The sequence below is a fragment of the Mobula birostris genome, chromosome 9, assembly GCF_030028105.1.
Source record: "Mobula birostris isolate sMobBir1 chromosome 9, sMobBir1.hap1, whole genome shotgun sequence".
Classification (NCBI taxonomy): Eukaryota; Metazoa; Chordata; class Chondrichthyes; order Myliobatiformes; family Myliobatidae; genus Mobula; species Mobula birostris.
In genome coordinates, this window is record NC_092378.1 from 135,419,272 (window position 1) to 135,439,782 (window position 20,511).

Consider the following 20,511-nt stretch of genomic DNA (forward strand, 5'->3'; position numbering starts at 1 on the left):
CAGAGGTAGACTTTAATATGAAATTGTCCAGAGATTTGTAGTGGGTAGGAGATAAACACGTATTGACCACTGGCACTTTTATTTACTGTACTTTATGCATTTTTTTTTAACAGCAGTTACTTCAGAAAGGATTCAGAATCCAGAATGTAAAATAAACTTTACATAAATAGATTTCAAAATATTCTGGTCTTGAGATAATATTTTAATACAAGGAAGACTATTTTCACCTTTTAATGAACCTTCAATCTCTGCCACAGCATCACACTCCACCAGATAACAAATACAAGTTATCTGGACTGCAAAACTTAAATATTTCTTTACAATTCCAACACAGTAGAAGACCCTACTTATGTGGAATGTAATCTATTGACACAATAACATTTGACTGAATATATTCAAGAAAACTTCAAAGAAATTTTCATACTCAAGAAAGCCACTCAAAGTCAAATAGATGCCTATGCCCTATGCAATTGAAGAGAAGATTAAGTACTATTTACTGAATGCCATGCTGCATAATTGGTTCTTTTAAGTTCCACTTTATTCTACCATAGGCTGGCTATTCCAATTTTATTGCATTTTCTAAAATGTGGCAGCAATTAGATGTATTGCAACTGTCTCATTTGGGGGTAGGCACAATAGGGTTGAATTTATAATGCCCCACGTCAGATTATCAGTTCTTTGGTTGAAATAAAATATTGAATCACTGTTGATACTCCAACCAATGGGGAATGATATTCCTGAAACTTACTGTCAGCAGGTAGGAGCTTTATAACTAAATGTTTGTTACATGCCTGATTTTTATGATGCTACATGAGCATTCTGGCCAAGGTTCAGAGCAAACACAGAACATTTAAAATATACACACTATATTGGTAAATAAAATAAACATTTTACAGTTTGAAAAACTACATACCAAATGTCCAGATGTTTATATTATCACATGATCCACTATGGCCTACATTTATCTTTAGTGCTGAATTGGAGAGTTCCTAAATTTCCCAATTTTAAATCCCTTTTACAAAAAGTCCAAAACCTGACATTCCATTTAGACTTAATAGTAGCTTGTGTACAAACTATAATACTATACAAAAGGTAGTCAACATCCTTTTTAACCGGGGATAAAATTTTATTCTTTATAAAGATGTGAATGTTGACTCTCCAAATAAGGTCCAGCAAAATACTTAAATGTCATTGATGGCTTTATTATATGATTGAAACTATTTCATCTGTGCTCTGCCTGATCACTATACATGTAAATAAATTCAAGGCTCAAAAATACCAAAAAAACAATTGGACATGAAGTTAGTCCTATGTTAAAACAGACATAACACCCACTTACATTCCAATCTGTACCAGCTGCTTTCATTAGCATCATAATAGCAGAGCTTGCTACTCGCAGTCTGTAGGAGATAATTCATTACTTATCTGAGAAAGTGAGCCAATTGAGCATTTTGCCATCAATGACCTGTTTCCGCTAGTGACTACTGCCTTTTGATTAAGGTATATTCATGGCAGCTCCTTGTGACAGCTACATGGCCATATCACCTCAAAACATACAAAACTAGATAAAATAACAAAACCTCAGATTTTCTGCTAGGAACTTAGCTGTAATTTTCTGTAGTGAATGAATTAATTAATTTTCATTTTATCTTTTTTTTTTGGAAAATGTGATATTCATTTAAAACACTTTCAACAGTGGTCCCATTTATTGAGAACCACAGATTACAAAATCATCTGTTGCTTGCTGAATGTTGAGTTGAGATTTTGAGCTCTGCCTTCTCAGGTATATTCACACAGATGGCCGCACCCAGCTGGGCAAAATGGACTAGTCCTCAACCAGTTCATGATGTGCTGCAAGTGTCCACCATGGCTACATCCTTGGCACCAAACAAACAATCCTCTTACAACCTGATGGCAAACAGCACACATGCTGGCACACTGGCGGCATCTAAAAAAATGAGAGATAGCACACATAACATTGACAATTACATCATATTGAGTGCATATAGAGCTCAGAGTATCCACAGATACATCTTCCCATTGTACCATCAAAAACATGGCAAGGGACAGATGGCACCCTGGGAAACAATACAATTGACACAATTAAGGCTAATCTGTTTACTGTAACATCAAACTTTCAGATTTTTATTCAATAGTAATTAATTAATAGGAGAATGATTCCAAGAATAAAAGGTTTAGGAGCATTGGATGACTCAGAGCCTGTACTCACTGGAGTTTAGAAGAATGGGGATGGGGAGGGAACCTCAAAGAGCCTTATCAAATATCGGATGCCCTTGATAGAGTGGTCATGGAGAGAATATTTCTTATCGTGGTACCAGTGGGCACGGCCTCAATAGAAGAATGTCCCTTTAGAATAAAGATGAGGTATTTCTTGATCCAGAGGGTGAGGAATCTGTGGAATTTATTACCATAGACAGCTGTGGAAGCAAGTCACAGGGTATATTTAAAGCAAAGGTTGATAGGTTCTTGATTAGTAAGGACATCAAGGTTATGGGGAGAAAGCAGGAGAAGGGGGCTGACAGAGATAAAAAAAAAAATCAGCCATGATTGGATGGTGGAGCAAATTCGATGGGCTGAATAGCCTAATTCTGCTCCTAGGCCTTATGGACTAACACACTGTTAATAAAACTTGACTCCAATTTGAGAAAGGCAATAATTAAATAAAAAGTACTACATCATCTCCACTCAGGACAAAACAATAGCATCGTATCTAAATTCATGAGACGCACCCGCTACTCTTCTCACTAAAGACATTTGTTGTAATTATTATAAACAGTAAACCTTCACACATAATTCATGGTCATATTGTTTAGGATAAAAACAAATATTATAATAGAATAATCTACCTATTCAGGCATTAGGACACGACTGATACCAAGATCAAGAATGTGATGATGTAACTAGTCCTTACACTAGAACAGCTTGCTACAGCACTATCAGTGTTATATGCATCTCAGGTCTACTAGAGAAAGCAGTGCCCATTGTTATCATCCTGCTCCAATCCATCAGTCATGGATTCAAAATCAGTTACATTTTAAATACCGTCTTTTTCCAGCAACCAAAAATGGAAGGAAGAGAATTACAGCTTCATTCATCTTTCTTTTTCCAAGATGGTACTTATGCTCGTGAAATTCACTATATTAGATGTAAATAAACAAACATGCGATTGTATGATCACAACAAATTATAGAAGTCTCTAGGAATGGAAAACTTGCTACTTCCACTACTTCCCAGGTTGGCACGGCTTGATTTGTCATTTTTGCTCTAATGTTTCCATCCTAAACCTCCTCAAAATTATTAATTTTCTGCTTTAAAAATCTTGACTAATTTCTCAGTGAAAATCAAAAGTTGCCTTAATGTTAGGTGATTTGAATATGTTAAATACACTTGCAGTTATAAAGTGCCTTCACAACTTTATATTATACCAAAAGTTGATGAGAATGCAAAATAACAATTTCAACTTCTAGTGCTAAAGATGTTTTTGTCAGTTTCGGGCAAAGAATTTTTTTTAATTTAAAACAATTCAGTAATGAACTTTTACAGGAAGTCAAGGTCAGGCAGCATCTATGAAGAGGAATAAACAGTTGATGTTATGAACCAAGACTTTTCCAAAACATTGACCGTTTATTCATCTCCATAGATGCTGCCTGACCTGCTGAGCTCCTCCAGTATCTTGTGTGTTGCTCTGGATTTGTAGCAGGATCTCATGTGTTTATGTAGTAATTAAATTTTTAGCTTGACCCAGCACAATTTAATGATCAGTATTATCAGCTTGTTGCACACTCAGGTTCTGCTTCTCTGTTAGCAAGTGATTAGACATAGCCCACCTATCACAGATCCAGCCCTTGCTGCTCATTGGTCGCTTGCAATTGGTGCAGTTGATGTGAAGAGTGGTTGACGCCTGGTTTAGACAATTGATGGAGCTGCATGTGCTCAGCTTGATCACCTCATTCGAGATGTTCCATAGTTTGAAGCGCTGTAGCAGGTCAATGTATGATGTGTACCAGTGTTCCTGGCAATAAATAATAAAATCTAAATATACAGAGCTATGGTCAGTTTTCTCAGAACAGTTTAGTCAATGCATTTTACATAAAGTAGTTCAGACTCAAACTCAAAAGAGCAGATAATAAGCAATAATAACTTGGAGGGAAGCAAGACTGAGGAGATAGTGAAGGGAAAGTGCTACATAGGGTTAATGAGGCTGTAATCTGTCAACGGACAAGTGATGGTGCATGAGAAAGAAAAATGAACAAAAAAAATATCCGAACTGATGCTGTCGACAGAAAGATGAGTTGTCTCACTTGAAGCAAAATCCATGAAGCCTGCATGTTGTAGATCAAATCCAGTGGAGGTGGGAGCAGAATGATAACACTTACCATCTTGGATAGAACAAGCAAATTTTGAGATTATTCATGCTCCAAAGCTACAGTTAAGCCTCAAGATAGATGTGAATTCTCAGGAAGTGTGAATAAGCGAGGGAAAAGTAAATGATGAAAGTGACAAGGTTTGAAAATAAGCCTTGTTTGTAAATTGTACACAGTCTGATAAAGGCTTCTACTTGGGAAGAGCAACTGACTCAAAGCTAAAGACAGAGTTAGGACTTTTAGCAAAATGGTATTCACATCCCTGCTTTCAGCTACTGATATCAATTGGTAAACAAGTCCGTGATAGAAGAAACTGCAGTAGATCCAAATGGCAGTAGTGAGAAGTGAGCGTACAAAAGCAAAGATGAGGATAATCTGCTTTGCCTCTTGATTGAATGGAACTTCAGGAGTGGTAAAGACACAGGAGTATAGCAGATGACCCAGGTTCTAGAGGAAAAAAAAACTCGATTGGAGGTGGTCAAAATTATACCAAAAGCATGTCAACATTATTAGCGTTCTAACAAGTTATTACTTAAAGGACTCGGACAAGCACATTATCCTCTATCAAACTGCTTGTATACAGAGGAGAAGGAAAGAGCTAGTATGCACAAGTAGGATTAAAACCAGAAATACCTAGAGGTTGATATGGTGTAATATTGAATAGGGTGACAAATCAAGTGTAGCACATTGCAAGAACAAACCAGTTGGGGAGACTGGTATAATGTAAGAGTTACTGAAACGAACAGTGCAAGGCAGATGTGTTATTTGTAATTCATTAACATCCTCCACATCGATGCTGGCACTGAAGTCTATATTCATTAATAAGAGAAATTACATGCATGAATTATGTTCAACAGAAACATGGCATATAACACACAATTCCAGGATATTGAATATCTTGTAATTACAACTCTGGCAATACCACACAAAATAAAGGTTAAGTGGTTTAAAAACTAATCTAATATAGTTAACCATTAACACAGACAACCTGATATCCAAGCATTAACAAAATTTTAGTTTTGACTATCACCTGGAAAACAGTACAAATAAAGCAGCGTCAAATTTTAGAGATGATAATGTGGATGAAGAAAACTGAACTATTTAAAGCTATTGTAAATTTTCATTTTCTTCAGAAAGTCTTGAATTTCATATCATAGAGCACTGAATACAGCACAGAATAGACCCTTCGAGCGGTGCCGCCCAAGAATCTCCTGATTTAAGCCAAGCCTGATCACAGGACAATTTACCATAGCTGGGTGGGACAACACTGATTTATGAAAGGGAAATCATATTTGATAAAACTGCTGAATCATAAAAAGTTAGTCAGCAGTATTTCATTGTAAAATTAGGACAGCTTGGTGCACGATAGAGGTAGTTTTGTTGAAGCAAATCCATTTGCAAAGAAATAAACAACACAAATCAAGTTTTCAATACATGAAGTGAAACAGGATCTGACGGCTGTCAGAATTGCTCACAAATCCTGCCCATTTTTAAAGAGAACTCTCTCCCCACATTGTGCAACTAAATCTTACCTGAGTCTGCTCATCAATTTCTTTCCGTATACGGTCACCAAGTACAATGAGGACTGATACAGCCATCTGCACATCTCCCTCTTCTGCATAGTAATACAGCATATCTTTAACAAGGGAATTGAAGTAATCAGCAGGTAGATACGCATCATAAAGTGGCTGTGAGATTGACATAAGGGAAAAGGATTCAATTGGGCTCAGGCACACAGTCTCTGCTTCATTTCCACTGACGTGTGGAGATTCCACTTTATCCTGAAGTGGGTCTGGAACAGGATGGTTATCTATAATTTCATGTCGCAGTGGAAATGCTTCCTGAGGCAAAATATATTCATGTTCCTCTGCTGACAGATAAAGACAGAGCATGTAAGGAAATTCTGGCTTTGCTGTTAAAAACAACTAAGATCTTATTAAAGAATAGCACTTTTATATATGGATAGTAATTTTAACATATCAATAATTACAAGAAGGGACCAGAGAGCATGTCAAAGTTGTAATATACACAAGTCCTATGTTACTTAGACAAACTGCTATAGTTGCACTGGCTAAAATGCTAAAAAAAAAATCAGCCACACAGACTCGCTTGCTGGACAACATCTCTTGATACAACGGATTGGTTGTTCCATCTATTCTTCAACATCAACCAACTTGTTAAAACAGCTCATTGTAACTGCCATTTGTGTAGAGCTATCAGGAAATCAATATAACAACTATCTATAAATAGTAGTTGCTTATTGGCAAATCTTCTATTTACACCAAGAGATCTCTTCTGACCAGCAAATTAATGTGACACAATGGCAACTCTGCTTGACAATTTTTGCGAAGAACAACTCACCGGGAGCATTATCATGATCGACCATGTAAAGGTCATCTTCATCTCCTTCCACGTCTCCAAACAGGTAATCTGCAGGCACATCGCTACCTTCTGTTTCCTCATTTTCTGTGGCATAGCAGAAGGAATATCTCAATTGGATTATATACCACAAGGGGAAAAGAATCTTTGCTCATAGAAAGTATTTAATCCATCACTAACAGACATCATAAGCAGCAGCAGAGAAATCAAACTGAGAAACGTGACAGTTGACAGTTATAGCAGTAATATCAGTACAAAATTTTGAAGAATAGCAGCTGGAGAATAGCTTCCTTTTCACATTTATCTATTGATATACAGCACAGAATAGGCCCTTCGAGTGGTGCCGCCCAAGAATCTCCTGATTTAAGCCAAGCCTAATCACAGGACAATTTACCATAATTGGGCGGGACAACACTGATTTGTGAAAGGGAAATCACATTTGATAAAACTGTTGAATCATAAAAAGTTAGTCAGCAGTAGCAGCAAGTAGCATATTGCAGTTTAAAAACAGGAACGTTTAGAGGGTTGGCAAAGCCATATCCAAGGTACTGTATACAGTTGTGGTCCCTTTACCACAGAAAGGAGGTAGTAACACTGGAACCAGACCATACAAAATTCATCAGGCTAATTCTGTAATGAGAGGATTATCCTATTAAACTGGATCTATATTCTTTAGGATTTAGAAGAATCTGAGATGAACTTTTTGAAACTTAGAAAATAAGAGAGCCTGACAGAAGAGATATAGAGATGTTTAACTGATAGGAAAGTCTAGAATGACAAAGCATGGTTTCAAGATAAGGAACCATCAAATAAAATTGAAACGTGCAGAAATTTAATTTCACAAAGGGCAATGCATTTCTGGAATTCTTTATGCCAGAGTTATGGAGAATAGCTTATTAGAAGTATTTAAACAATGGATAGGTAAATGTTCCAAAGATTGGAAAATTGAGGGCTATGAGGGTCTGTGACAGAAATAAATTGTGGCCTGGCTAGATTAGCCAGTTTCATATGGAAATACAGAGGGTATGTTTGATGGATCAAGTGACCTACTCATACTTCTGACTTGTATGATTATTATACCAAACCTACAGCATGAATAGATCCAAGTAATACATGTTACAATGCCCTAGTAACAAGTAATTGGATTAATTGGAATCTAATTGCACATACCTTCATTTGCAGAAATCAATGGGTTTGAGGAATCTATGTGATTAACCTCCTGTCGATTTTCAGACTTTCCTCTGGTTTCATTGCCAAGGGGTGCAGAGATCTCCTTAAAACTGTGGAGGAATACAAAACATGAATTTATGAGATTATTCAATATATTAGAGAAGGAAAAAACAAGACTGATCTGAAAATTCAGCAGTTAAGAGTTAAATCGACATGAGGATCTTGAATTAGAATATAATCCATTAAAATAAAAAGTCATAGTTACAGCAAAATATTTATACATTCAATATTGGACTAAATAGCAACAAATAATTATGAAATGAGGCCAAACAGCCTTTTTGCTGTCCATAATAGTGATCTTAAAGAACTGCACATTAAAAGCATTATTCCCTCTCCCACCCCCCCAAACAACTACATTGCCTCTACTCTTCCCACCTGTTAATAAGAGGTAATCCTCCACTCTTGCCAATACTTTGATTCAAATTTACAGACGAAATTGCACCTGGATTGGAATACACAATCCTTAGCATCGTCCACGTCTGGGCCACCTAGACAGAGGAGGCGAAAATTAAATCTTCAAAGTAACTGATGGCAATGGTGGGCAAGATCTGGCCATGAAATGACAGATTTATTTCACTTCAACAATCTGTTCTCATGGTATTCGAGAGTGCTTACAGTCATCATGAAATAATTTTTTTTTAAAAGACCAAAATTAATGGGAGGAAAAATATCCACAAATTTACTAACATTAATTTCAATTTTTTAGCCCAAATTTTAAGAGGACTTGATAAAATAACTTAGATCCCATTCATAGGATTCTATCTTTGACACACTAAGAGAATACTTTAAGACAGTGCTTGGAATAGCTTGGAAGGAATGAGGAAGGCACTAAGTAACTGCAAGCCTACTTTTCACAGCTCTGTTATTTACTACCTTCAAAGTACCAGTTGTTGGGGGATTGGTGTGGGGAAGAACAGGAAGGTGTATTACAAATAGTCCCATGATTGGGTTCGGGTCAAATTGTGTTTGTTGGAGGTTGCACAGCTCGAAGGGCCTATTCCACTCTGTATCATTACATTAACATAAATATATACATTTTCTTTTTAAATGGTGTCAATGCTTGAGATCTCAGTCATACCTGGAGTCAGGGACCTTCAATTGTCAGCAAACTGTAGAGTCCACGTATCATTTATAACACACTTAACTCAATCAAACATTCTCACAATCCAATTCACTCTGGGTTGCTGTTATCTGTTGTCAGCAGTAACCCCACTAAAGCTCCCATGATGTCACTGCACGTCAATTCATGGCTGCCCTCACTTTTGCCTCAAATGTAACATGTGCTTTCCAGGAGGTCTATACCACTTCGTCTCTGTTTCTGTAGAGTCAGTGCAGGAACAGGAGAAGCCCTGTGGTAACTCCACCTCAAGAAACATTTAACAGCGAAAAGACATATCCACCTTTGACCCAAGTAAACAGTACCTGATAACGATAGCACTCTTTAGCAATTTTTGCATTATGATCACAGAGCTCAGCCAGTGAGCGGCCAGTTAGAAGATACTGCTGTGCCATGTTGACAAACCAGTACATGGGGCTGCTGCCCTGTTCCGTTTCAAACACATTAAGAGCACTGGATACATTTGCGAATTGCTCCGATAAGTCAGGCTTCTTGAAGAAAAAAATGGGATAACGCCTATCACCACTATAGGTTTTCCGATTTGAATCAGTAGTGAACATGCTGTCTTTTCCTGCAAAAGCCAAATCTCCAAATAACCCATAGCACAATCCCTCCGGATTAGCACGATCAACAGGCCGACTGGCATCTTTGAACATGTGCTGGTACAATGTACTGTCTTTTGATCCAGAAAGTAAGTAGTAAGGGTCATGATTATGGCGCCACATAATTCCTGTGGTAACATCCTTGTGCTCTTCAAACATTGCAAATGGAATGTATGGGCGGCGAATGTCCCAAACGTAGATGTTGTGATCTACCATCATGGAGCAGGTTGCTAGATGGTACTTCATTTCTGGTCGCCATTTCACACGAGCAACTGATGCAATAGTCTGCACACAGTAGATCTCCTTGGCCCTGTTTGTAGTCATGTCCCACACTTTCACCATTTTATCCCGTCCTCCTGTAGCTAACCATCCTCTGCAAAAAGAACATTAAAATATATATTTAAGTAAATTTATAGGACATGGTGTCACTGCCAAAGCCAACATTTATTGCCATTTCCCAGTTCTGAAAATAACTGCATTTTATTATTTACTTATGGTGATTGTTAAGACTTGTCTACAGCTTGTTTAACCCCACAAAAAAAATTAAAATGGGAAATGCATTGTACAGTTTAATGTTGAAACACTGCAATACTCGTACATCTGGTAAATGTTACAGGATCACTTTAAAGGCATGTGTACTGGAGAAGCCAGCAGAGTTTGGGTTAAATGCAGATTTTTCCTATTAGTGAAGTACAGAGTACTCAGAGATTTGTGCTCGCACCTCTTTTTTCAATGTAGTCAAACACTACAAAACCAAGAAGCCCTCTGAAGATATAGATCACCACTTCAGTTTCCTTTGCTGCATCCCCATCCCATCCACATTCCAAAGGTGCCCAGATTAGTCCCAAATCACATACTTTTCTTACTTCTCTCCTCTCTTGCTTCATGTCCTATCCAAGTTCATTTTTCTTCAAGAGAACTAGTTCCTCAGCCTTGTTACAGCTAACCATATAATTTTCCTTCCTGGCTTCAATATCAGCTAACATTCTTAAACAATTTTCCCCTTAGATACAGTTCTCTTCTTCAATTTTGTTGTCATCATCTCTTTTCTCAAAGTAATCCTCTACACTGGTAAGAATGCATCGCTCCCCTTTTCCAAACTTCTATCCATCTCCAAGAACTTAAATGTGCACTAACCCTCCAGAGGTCATGGTCATTTTTTGTTCAAGGCATTTCAATTATACTTTCCCTACCGCAGTATTGGAACTGGTCTCATCCAATTCATTAATGAAACAATATCTAATTGTGAAAAAGATAATCTATCTGACCTTAACGTTCTCAATGTGTCAGCAGCTCAAGCACATCACCAATACTTCCCCCACCATCATGCCATTGGAAAGGACTACATTCACCTCGTTATATTGTCCTTATTCATAGAGAATCACTTGAAATGACTTCTTGGCACATTTAAGGCTTCACTACTGACATCCACAAATAGTTATTCTTTACCCTCTCTTATTTCTGAACTCCAGCCTAGTATCTGCTACCATCAACCTTCTTATAATTCTGGTTCTCTTGATCGATCCCAAATTTAATTCTTTTGGTAGTCATGCCTACAGTTGTCAAATGTCCAAAAATTCCCTTAAGGCAGTCCTTAGAAACATCCATATCACACAACCAGATCCCAGGTTTTAAAAACAAAAAACACAGAAGTTAAAACAGTACGGCAAAGTTTAGGCCCCTTGGCCCATGATGGTGTGCTGGCCTTATAACCTACTCTAAAATCAATCTAACCCTTCCCCCCTCCGTAGCCCTCCATTTTTCTATCATCCACATGCCCATTTAAGAGTTTCTTAAATACCCCAAATGTACATGCACCACCCCTGGCAGGGCATTCCACACACTTACTACTCTGACATACTTTCTTCCGTTTACCTTAAAATTATGCACCCTTGCCCCCTCATATTAGTTATTTGTTTAACAAAAAAACTGATACAAGGAGGCATAATTTATCATTAAACAAATTATTTTTCCTTGAAGTGCCTGGGACATATTGTTACATTAAGGGTGCTATATTAATAGAAGCGGTTGTTGCATTTAAGAAAAGCATCCTCAGTATAGCAAAATGTTACATCACATACAAAAGTTTATCAAACAAAAGTTAACACCAAACCACGCGATAATAGTACAGTTGGTTAAAAGGACAAGCTTAAAGAAATAAGTTAAAAGAGATCATCTGAACTGAGGTGCCAAAGCTTAGATGGAGAATTTTAGAGGTTAAACCCAATTCAGTTAAAGCACAGCCACCAATAACAAACCAATAAGAATGGAAATGGAGTAAATCAGAATTTGGGGAGTGCAGGGATGTCAGATGTTTGGTAATGTTTCAATATGATGACCCAGCACTTTTTTTTTTACATGTGAAGGAACACTGACCCAACTTCTTCTGCTGCTCACAACAGGAAAACCCTCATCTTCAAGTAGATTACTTGTTTTTCTTTAAACCATCCCAAGTACAGAAGATATCAATGAATCTTTCCACCTCCCTGCGGTTCTCCAGCTGTAGAATTCTGATTGTAAACCTTTGAATTGACAGGAGGGGCATCCAGATTGGGCAACTTCCAATTCGAAAAATAAGAATAAAGTACAAAAACCATCTGGGCACCCATTAGTAAGCCTTTTCAATGCTGCAGCTTTGCCAAGAGCCAGATCTAGCTGCCTCTTACACACCACTGCACAAAATTAAGAAGCAAGAGATAAATGGAGAAAAATTTTAAAGTGCTATGAGGGAAAATGTAAGAAGCTTAAAATAGTTTCATAGGAATTATTCAGCCCAGTTACAATAAAGATAGGGAGACATTTAACAAGGTTTATTTGTTGGAAATTTGAATGATGTTGAATAAGAGATTTGTACAGTCAATTTTAGAAAGATTGGTTTTGTTAAATTTCAACAATGAATGCAAAGGGAAACTCAGAAAAGCAATATTTAGCATCAAGTCTTTCAACAAGTATGTCTTAATAAGATTCTAAACATGAACACCAAACATTTCAAGTAGCACTCTACTCACTTATCATCTGGGTGCCAATCACAGCAAAAAACAGGTCCATTATGTGCTGTGAACATGCGTTCATATCTATCCGGTCGCCTTATGTCCCAGAGCTGAACATTGCCATTTTCAAACGAAGCGGCAAATGTGAAATAGTCTCTGACACTGAACTGTACATCACGGACACTTTCTGACTGACCTATAAAAGACAGAAGTTCCATTCTCAAAGTCAGTAGAATAGGTTCAACATTAACATCCAATAATACATGGCAGAATACATATATTTAAAGCCAATGACTTTGGTCAAAGTACATAAAATCCAAAGTTCCATGGAATGTCATCCATCATGCAAAATTAGCAGCAGTTCTAGATTTCAGAAGAGTCACAGACTAGAAAGTAAAGCAAGCAAGATTGTCTACTGTTAGATGTATGGGTGAACTATACACAACTTAATGATTTTCCCTTCAAGGCTCTGTTACTTTGGAGCTATTTTCCATAAAGGGAGTTGTACTTAAGTTATACTCACTTTAATATGACAAAAACAAGCCAGTTTGATAAATTTGGTTTTGTACTTAAAAAGAAATTGACCAAAAATGATTAATGGGTCAATATATGCACACAACTGGAAATTAGCACCATTTTGTACAATTTTAACAGTTTTAAAATCAGTCTTTTTTTCACTAAAACCATATTATTCTGTAATTATTGTGGCCCTTCTCTACAAAAGATGGAAAGGAGACTGATTTACTGGAATGTGATAAGAATTGGATCAGATCTTCTGCAGTCAAACAATCTATTAAGTATGAATCTCCTGGGACATTATGTTCGACAAGATGGGGGTACCAATGAGTGCCAAGAGCCTTGAAGCACTGGCTCACTTAAGAGCCGAGATTCAACCCAATCACTTGGCTAGATATAAGCACCATCGTATTACCAATCTGTTAATGCTAATATAAATAGCATGGTATTTTAGTTTTTTTTAAAATCACAATTCCTATATATAAACAAATAAATGAATGACTGCATTTCAGAAGCATTTCATTACCTCTAGAGCATTTTGGGTTAATGAGGACATGAAAGGCTTTTTTTTTTGCTATTCCATCTACAGCTCATTTAAAGACAAGGAAAGTAAACTTACAAAAATAATGAAACATAAGAAATTATATTTTAAAAATGTTAGTGCTTATAAAATACATTTAAAGATAAATCTGCAAATGATCTCGTTTCATTGACTTCATTAGAATATATTCTTTACCAGAGAAAGTGCTCACGGATTCCCTTTTCCTGAGATCGAAGCACTTCATGTAGCCATCTTGGGAGCCACTCAACAGCATGTGGACCTCGTTGGGATGGAAGCACACCTTGTTAACTGTGCGTTTGTGCTCATTGAAAAGTTGGTCTTGTTTGTTGCGAGATTGCTTGCCCAGATTCCACGTGACCACAGCTCCATTTGTGGCTGCTGTCGCCAGCAAGGTCTCGTCTATCTGATGCCACACCACATCCGCACAGCTGAAGTTCAGAGAGAGCTTGCGCCCAACTCGAAGATTGGCCTTCTCCACAAATTGTTCCTCCTCGAGGGAATAGATTTTGAAAATGTTGCGGCCAGCCACCACCACCTGGGCAGCATCTCTACGAACACTAATAGCATTTGCAGGTGCATCAAGATGGCAGAACATTGTTCGCCCTGTAATGGCTGTGCCACTCAGGGCAGTGGTCACTCTTGCCATTTTGTCCATGGAAAAACCAAGTAGTTCCGGTATCGTAGCAGCTGCAATTATCAATTCCTTCAGCCTTGCCAAACTAATCAAAAAACTATGATTACACAGTGGTCAGTCCTTATCAATAAGTTAGCTCATCTGGTAATATTGTACAACTATACAGATATTGATAGCTTTTGAAAAATGTGAAACCGGTATTATTTCCATGTTGAAGAGCATCCGAATTTCAAACATCGCATTCAAGAAAATTTAAGCAGCAACCCTTGCTCAAAAGAGCATTGCAAAAGTAGGTAGATGATAGTCAATGCCAGTGTAGAACTTAGTGCTGACAGAGCCAAATCTGCAATGATCTCTTTGTTAAAAACCTGAAAGCAAAGAACAAGAAAAATAATTCAGTACTTTGGCCACATCACACATCAATATCTAAAGACATTATATTTACCATCCAGATCTTGTGCTTCCACATCATCTTCCTTTGATGTGAGGATAGGCAGTTTGTTCAATAAATAATCACATGGCTCCACTGAATTTCAAACAGCAAAAGATACCAAAGGAAACGTTAAAAGAAAACCTTTATACATTTCTTTCACAAGATGACTGAATATAAAGGAATCCAAAAATATTCTATAGACATATGGATTACAAGAGAGTTGCAAAAAGAGAAATGGAACTGATCAAAATAAAATAAATTTACTTAAGATGGCATAGGGCATGACTGATGTACTTAATGCTGAAGGAACCTCTTAAAAGTCTCTGACATTGAAACTCTAGGTGGGTAAAAATTGATAAAGAGCAAATCCTGGAAAAGCCATCTGAAAGGAACTACAAAACCCTGACCACTTTCTCTCAAACATTCATAGATTCAGAGGTAGCACCTGAGGATTGGAAAACAGCAAATGTTATACCCTTCTTCAAAACCAGATGTACGAATGAACATGTAACTACAAACTAACAAGCTTAAACTCAGCGGGAAGGCAAGTTGTAGAAACAATCTGGGATAACTTTCATAAACACCTGAATATCTGTGGTTTGATTAAAGAAACACAGCATAGATTTGTTAAAAGTAAATCATTACTAAATTGTTAAGACGTTTTTACAAATAACAAGGTCAAGGAGGGAAGCACAGTTGATGCAACATGTATGAATTTCCATAAGGCATCACATGAAAGACCGATCACCAAGAGCAAAGACTATAGAATAAAAGGTGCTGTAGCAGTTTTGATCAAATATTGGCTTTGAAACAGGAAACAGTGGCTGTGAAATGTTGTTTGTCAAATTTGAGCTAAGTATTTACTGGAGACCTCCATAGGTTGACACATAAATGCCTTAAAAGTTGTGTGAAGAAAATAAATTCCAAATCTGCAGGTGACAATAAAAAAAAGAGCATAGTGAAATCTGAAAAGGGAAACAATAAACTTCAAGTGGAATAATGAAGCATCACAATCCAGGGATAGAGAATGAATATGTTCAACAAAAGAGTCAAGGTAACGTGATTGTTGTTAAACATAGAAAACCTACAGCACAATACAGGCCCTTCGGCCCAGAGTTGTGCCGAATATGTCCTTACCTTAGAAATTACTAGGCTTACCTACAGCCCTCTATTTTACTAAGCTCCATGTACCTATCTAAAAGTCTCTTAAAAGACCCTATCGTATGCACCTCCATTATCGTTGCCAGCAGCCCATTCCACGCACTCACCACTCTCTGTGTAAAAAACTTACCCCTGACATCTCCTCTGTACCTACTCCCCAGCACCTTAAACCTGTGTCCTCTTGTGGCAGCAATTTCAGCCCTGGGAAAAAGCCTCTGACTATCCGCACGATCAATGCCTCTCATCATCTTATACACGTCTATCAGGTCACCTCTCATCCTCCGTTGCTCGAGGAGAAAAGGCCCAGTTCATTCAACCTATCCTCATATGGCATGCTCCCCAATCCAGGCAACATCCTTGTAAATCTCCTCTGCACCCTTTCTATGGCTTCCACATCCTTCCTGTAGTGAGATGACCAGAATTGAGCACAGCACTCCAAGTGTGGTCTGACCAGGGTCCTATATAGCTGCAACATTACCTCTCGGCTCCTAAATTCAATTCCACGATTGATGAAGGCCAATACACCGTATGCCTTCTTAACCACAGAGTGAACCTGCGCAGCTGCTTTGAGCGTCCTATGGACTCGGACCCCAAGATCCCGCTGATCCTCCACACTGCCAAGAGTCTTACCATTAATACTATATTCTGTCATCATATTTGACCTACCAAAATGAACCACTTCACACTTATCTGGGTTGAACTCCATCTGCCACTTCTCAGTCCAGCCCAGTTTTGCATCCTATCAATGTCCCACTGTAACTTCTGACAGCCCTCCACACTATCCACAACACCCCCAACCTTTGTGTCATCAGCAAACTTACTCATCCCTCCACTTCCTCATCCAGGTCATTTATAAAAATCATGAAGAGTAGGGGTCCCAGAACAGATTCCTGAAGCACACCACTGGTCACTGGCCTCCATGCAGAATATGACCCGTCTAAACAAAGTGATTATGGTTTAAAGCTGGATAAGTAAACAATATGTATTTATCCAGGGAAAAGAGTTTACAGAACTGTGGGGGGAGGATAGAGAGTGGGATGACTGGATTGCTGGTATACACCTGAGCGGCCAAGTGGTGACCTTGCATTTTGGAACCATTCTGCAAAGATCAACTGTTATGGCACACAAAGCTTATTCTGGCAGATGCAGAGAGTAGTCTGGATTTCAAAACAACATACATCAATACGTATTGACCATACATTTGATGAAAATGCAATAAAATCTGCCAAAATGGGAAACACTTAACATCAGCCAAATAGAAGCAAAGCTAAACCTAGTCTGAATATCAGTGCTACCATCAATCCACACATAATTCATTTCCCATTAGAAGTGGCAATATGCTGCACCACCTGTACTTCACATATATTAAACTGCTATCATTTCTTCAATTTTGTGAAGTGTTTGCAGCAACATCCAAACATCTATATAAAAAAAACACAAAAATCTTGGAAACCCTCAGAGCAAATAACTAGAGAAACAAATCATTGTTTTCAGTTCTTCCAGATCTTAAGATCTTTGAGCCAAAATGTTAACCCAGCTTCTATTTCCACATATGCTGTTTTACCTTATGAGCATTTCCTATCTTTTTTAAACTGTAGATTACAGGCATCTGCAGATTTTTAATTCTCCAAACGACAGTTACTAACGGGCAGTTCAAACTGCTGGAAATGGCCCTTTCATCCTCACAAGATAAATTTCAAAGCTATTAAATACCCAATCCGCAGCCTTGTTAAATCTGATGATATTGGCATTCCTACAAAATCTGATAATTCACAGTTATGCAACCGTAAATTCCTGTCCAGGAAAAATGCATCTGGGAACAAACATGCCATGTGTTACATGCAGTTCACATTTCCTCCCATGGGATTGAGGTCATGTCATAAATAATTGCAGAACTCCTGTATTAATGAGTTCAGCATATGATAAGTGGAACATTGTTCATACATTAAAAAATGTTAAGACAAACAATGTCCACATTCCCAAGTAGAGAATTAATTTTTCATTCCAAAAGGGATAGCTGAAAAGGGTTGAAGAATGTTCAGTGACATTAAGCTTCATACAAAATCCAATTTAAAATTGCCCCGTTGTGATTCAAGTAACTCTAAAGTTAATTTCTGAGGTAAGAAAATAAAAATCCCAACAAAATAAATACTGGAAACACACACAAAATGCTGGAGGAACCCAGCAGGCCAGGCAGCATTAAGGAAGTTCCTCCAGCATTTTGCGTGTGTTGCTTGGATTTCCAGCATCTGCAGATTTTCTCTTGTTTGAAAATAAAGACTGGAATGATGAGTTGGAGTGGGTCTGTGGGGAGAGGAGGGACAAGAAGAAAGGGGCAGTGAAAACGGCATTATAACATTTTGAAATTTAGGAGGTATCTGTTTTTAAAAAGATCCATTTTATTTAACTGTCAAGTAAAACTGTAAAGCAACTTTTGTCTTAAAGCCTAACATACAACATAATGGTTAAGCTGCTGTTTTGCAAAAGCTGGGATAGAAAACTGGAAGTTAGTAAAACTGCTTACTGAAGCCATTGCAATGCAGTAATAATGCCTCAATTGCTTCCTTAGCTTAATTGCCAATCTTCATGAACATGATTAATACTCCTGAACAAATAAACGAAAAATATTGACGGAGCGAGAGAATGGAGGAAAATAGACAGGTCAACTCAAGTTTGCACCGGTCAGCAGATGGGAGTGAGCGTCTTTTGGACAAAGTATCGTCACAGCAGCTGTGGCCTGGTCACGTGCAGCACAGCTGTAACTTCCATCCCCAAGAGGCAGTCCCGTCCCCAGCATAACGGAAAATAAATACCCTCGGTCACCAAAACAGAACCTGAAGCCGGCTTCGAACTTTAGGTTACATAATCTCGCCATGCCCATTTTCACTGAGGCATCCCCCTCGAACGCCTGTGACCCTGTCAGCTACCTCGTAGGCTCTGGGTGAGTTGAGAAAGCCAAACAAGAATTCCATCCAGCTGTAACAACAAACATTGGCCCTTCTCCTTCACTACACACGTAAACTCACCTTCTCCTGTCTGCCATACACCGGAAACCGTCGTGCTATAGGTTCCGCCTGCCGACAACGTTCCGCCTGGACATCGGAGATTTTCGTTCCTCTTACACCGCGGCTTTCACTGAGACTTTCCCTTACTGGCCGTAGCTGATCCGGTTGAAGTCGAACCCTAGTACACAAGGATGCCCCACTTTGCGCTTTACAAACGGCTCTCAGCTCAGGGTTACTCCAAGTAATAGAGACTACAATTCCCGCCAATCTCCGCGACTTCCCGAGGAGCGCCAATTTCAAACGTCCGACTGCTAGAGGCTGCCGGGACCTACGCTTTGTAGCCATGGTAACGGCGAGTTGAGCCGGCCCGGGATTGCAGGAGGAGGGCTGGACAGTGGGGAAGGAGTACATGCAAAGGCTGAAGGCGTGAGAGTCCGTGAACAGGTTCAAGTTACATTTACGGACTCATGGGGTGTGGTTTTATGAGCTACTGTATTTCTATGTTATATCGAGTATCCTGTTGTACATAATACTTATTATAAATTGCACATTTAGACGGAGACGTAACGTAAAGATTTTTACTCCTCATGTATTTGAAGGATGCAAGCAATAAAGTCAATTCAATTTAATAAAGCCTCGACCCTGCCTCCTGGACAAAGCGTCTACATTGAGTAAAAAGATTTCAATGAGAGGCATCTCTTAAGTTTTAGCAATTTGTGATCCAGAGCAGTAACTCTTCAAATTAGTATTGGCTTTAAACAGAATAGTGAAACTATACGCTGCAAGATATGAACTGAATTAATGAAAATTCAGGCTAAACGCGGCTTTAAAAAGAAACTGCAGTGGAAGTTATTAAAATACAGTCATCTTGGTGCTAAAAGAAAACAAACTTCTGGAGAATCGAAGCGGGGCACGCAGCATTCGAGGAGAGAAATGCGTAATTGACATCCATTTCTGATACGTAGACCATTTCTCTTATTAATAAATGTTTATTGAAATAGGAAATATTGGACTAATTTCCTCTCACGAAGCATTCTGTGGCTGTACCCTTGCTAAATTCACTGTGACAATTTATCAATGTCTGTTTGATAACAGCTTCCAAACCTGCGGCCTCTAGAAGCGAGGATGGCAAGATTTGAAGAGATAGAGAATATTGATCACAGAGGTGGGTAGGGATTATAAACTATGTGAGAGAATTTTAAAACCCCGGCATTGACAAGCAAAACTCAAAAGTCCTTTTTTGTATCTTGTCGCCAAAATTAGAACATTGCTTTGAAGTCTCAAAGCCATATTGTTTATTCTGATACAGAAACACATAATATTCTACAAAGTTTCTTCATCCACGTGTCTAATTTCAAAAAGCTAAATAATTTAACAAAATGTATGTGGATACTTTAAACACAACAAATAACAGATTAATACAGTAGTTATAAAAATAAGTAGGAAGAAGCATTGCGGCCGCGAAGACAACACATTTCACGACCTATGCCGGTGATG

General features: G+C 38.2%; 1 protein-coding gene across 3 annotated transcripts; it reads right to left on the reverse strand.

Moving 5' to 3' along the window:
• wdr24 (WD repeat domain 24) lies at positions 1–19,327 on the reverse strand. Of its 3 annotated transcripts, none has more exons than XM_072268915.1 (10): positions 19,036–19,327; positions 13,956–14,783; positions 12,722–12,899; positions 9,417–10,086; positions 8,370–8,482; positions 7,935–8,044; positions 6,747–6,851; positions 5,918–6,252; positions 3,849–4,033; positions 1–1,948 (listed from the first exon to the last, which is right to left on the reverse strand). In XM_072268915.1, the coding sequence occupies exons 2-10, from the start codon at positions 14,434–14,436 to the stop codon at positions 1,780–1,782; spliced, it is 2,346 nt and encodes a 781-aa protein (XP_072125016.1). In that variant the 5' UTR covers positions 14,437–14,783; positions 19,036–19,327; the 3' UTR covers positions 1–1,779. The 3 variants fall into 3 exon arrangements, with proteins under 3 accessions (XP_072125016.1, XP_072125014.1, XP_072125015.1); XM_072268913.1 differs by having other exon boundaries at positions 5,918–6,255; XM_072268914.1 differs by lacking the exon at positions 19,036–19,327 and adding an exon at positions 17,574–17,645 and having other exon boundaries at positions 5,918–6,255.
• Between the last annotated feature and the right edge of the window lie 1,184 nt (positions 19,328–20,511).

Bases quoted from the DNA above. Each gene is read 5' to 3' on its own strand.
- wdr24 (XM_072268913.1), bottom strand. From the start codon at position 14,436: ATGGACAAAATGGCAAGAGTGACCACTGCCCTGAGTGGCACAGCCATT. The intron at 10,087-12,721 runs GTGAGTAGAGTG...TTCTTTTTGCAG, and splicing joins GATTGGCACCCAGATGATAA to AGGATGGTTAGCTACAGGAG. The intron at 8,045-8,369 runs GTGGGAAGAGTA...ATTCCTCCACAG, and splicing joins GGATTACCTCTTATTAACAG to TTTTAAGGAGATCTCTGCAC.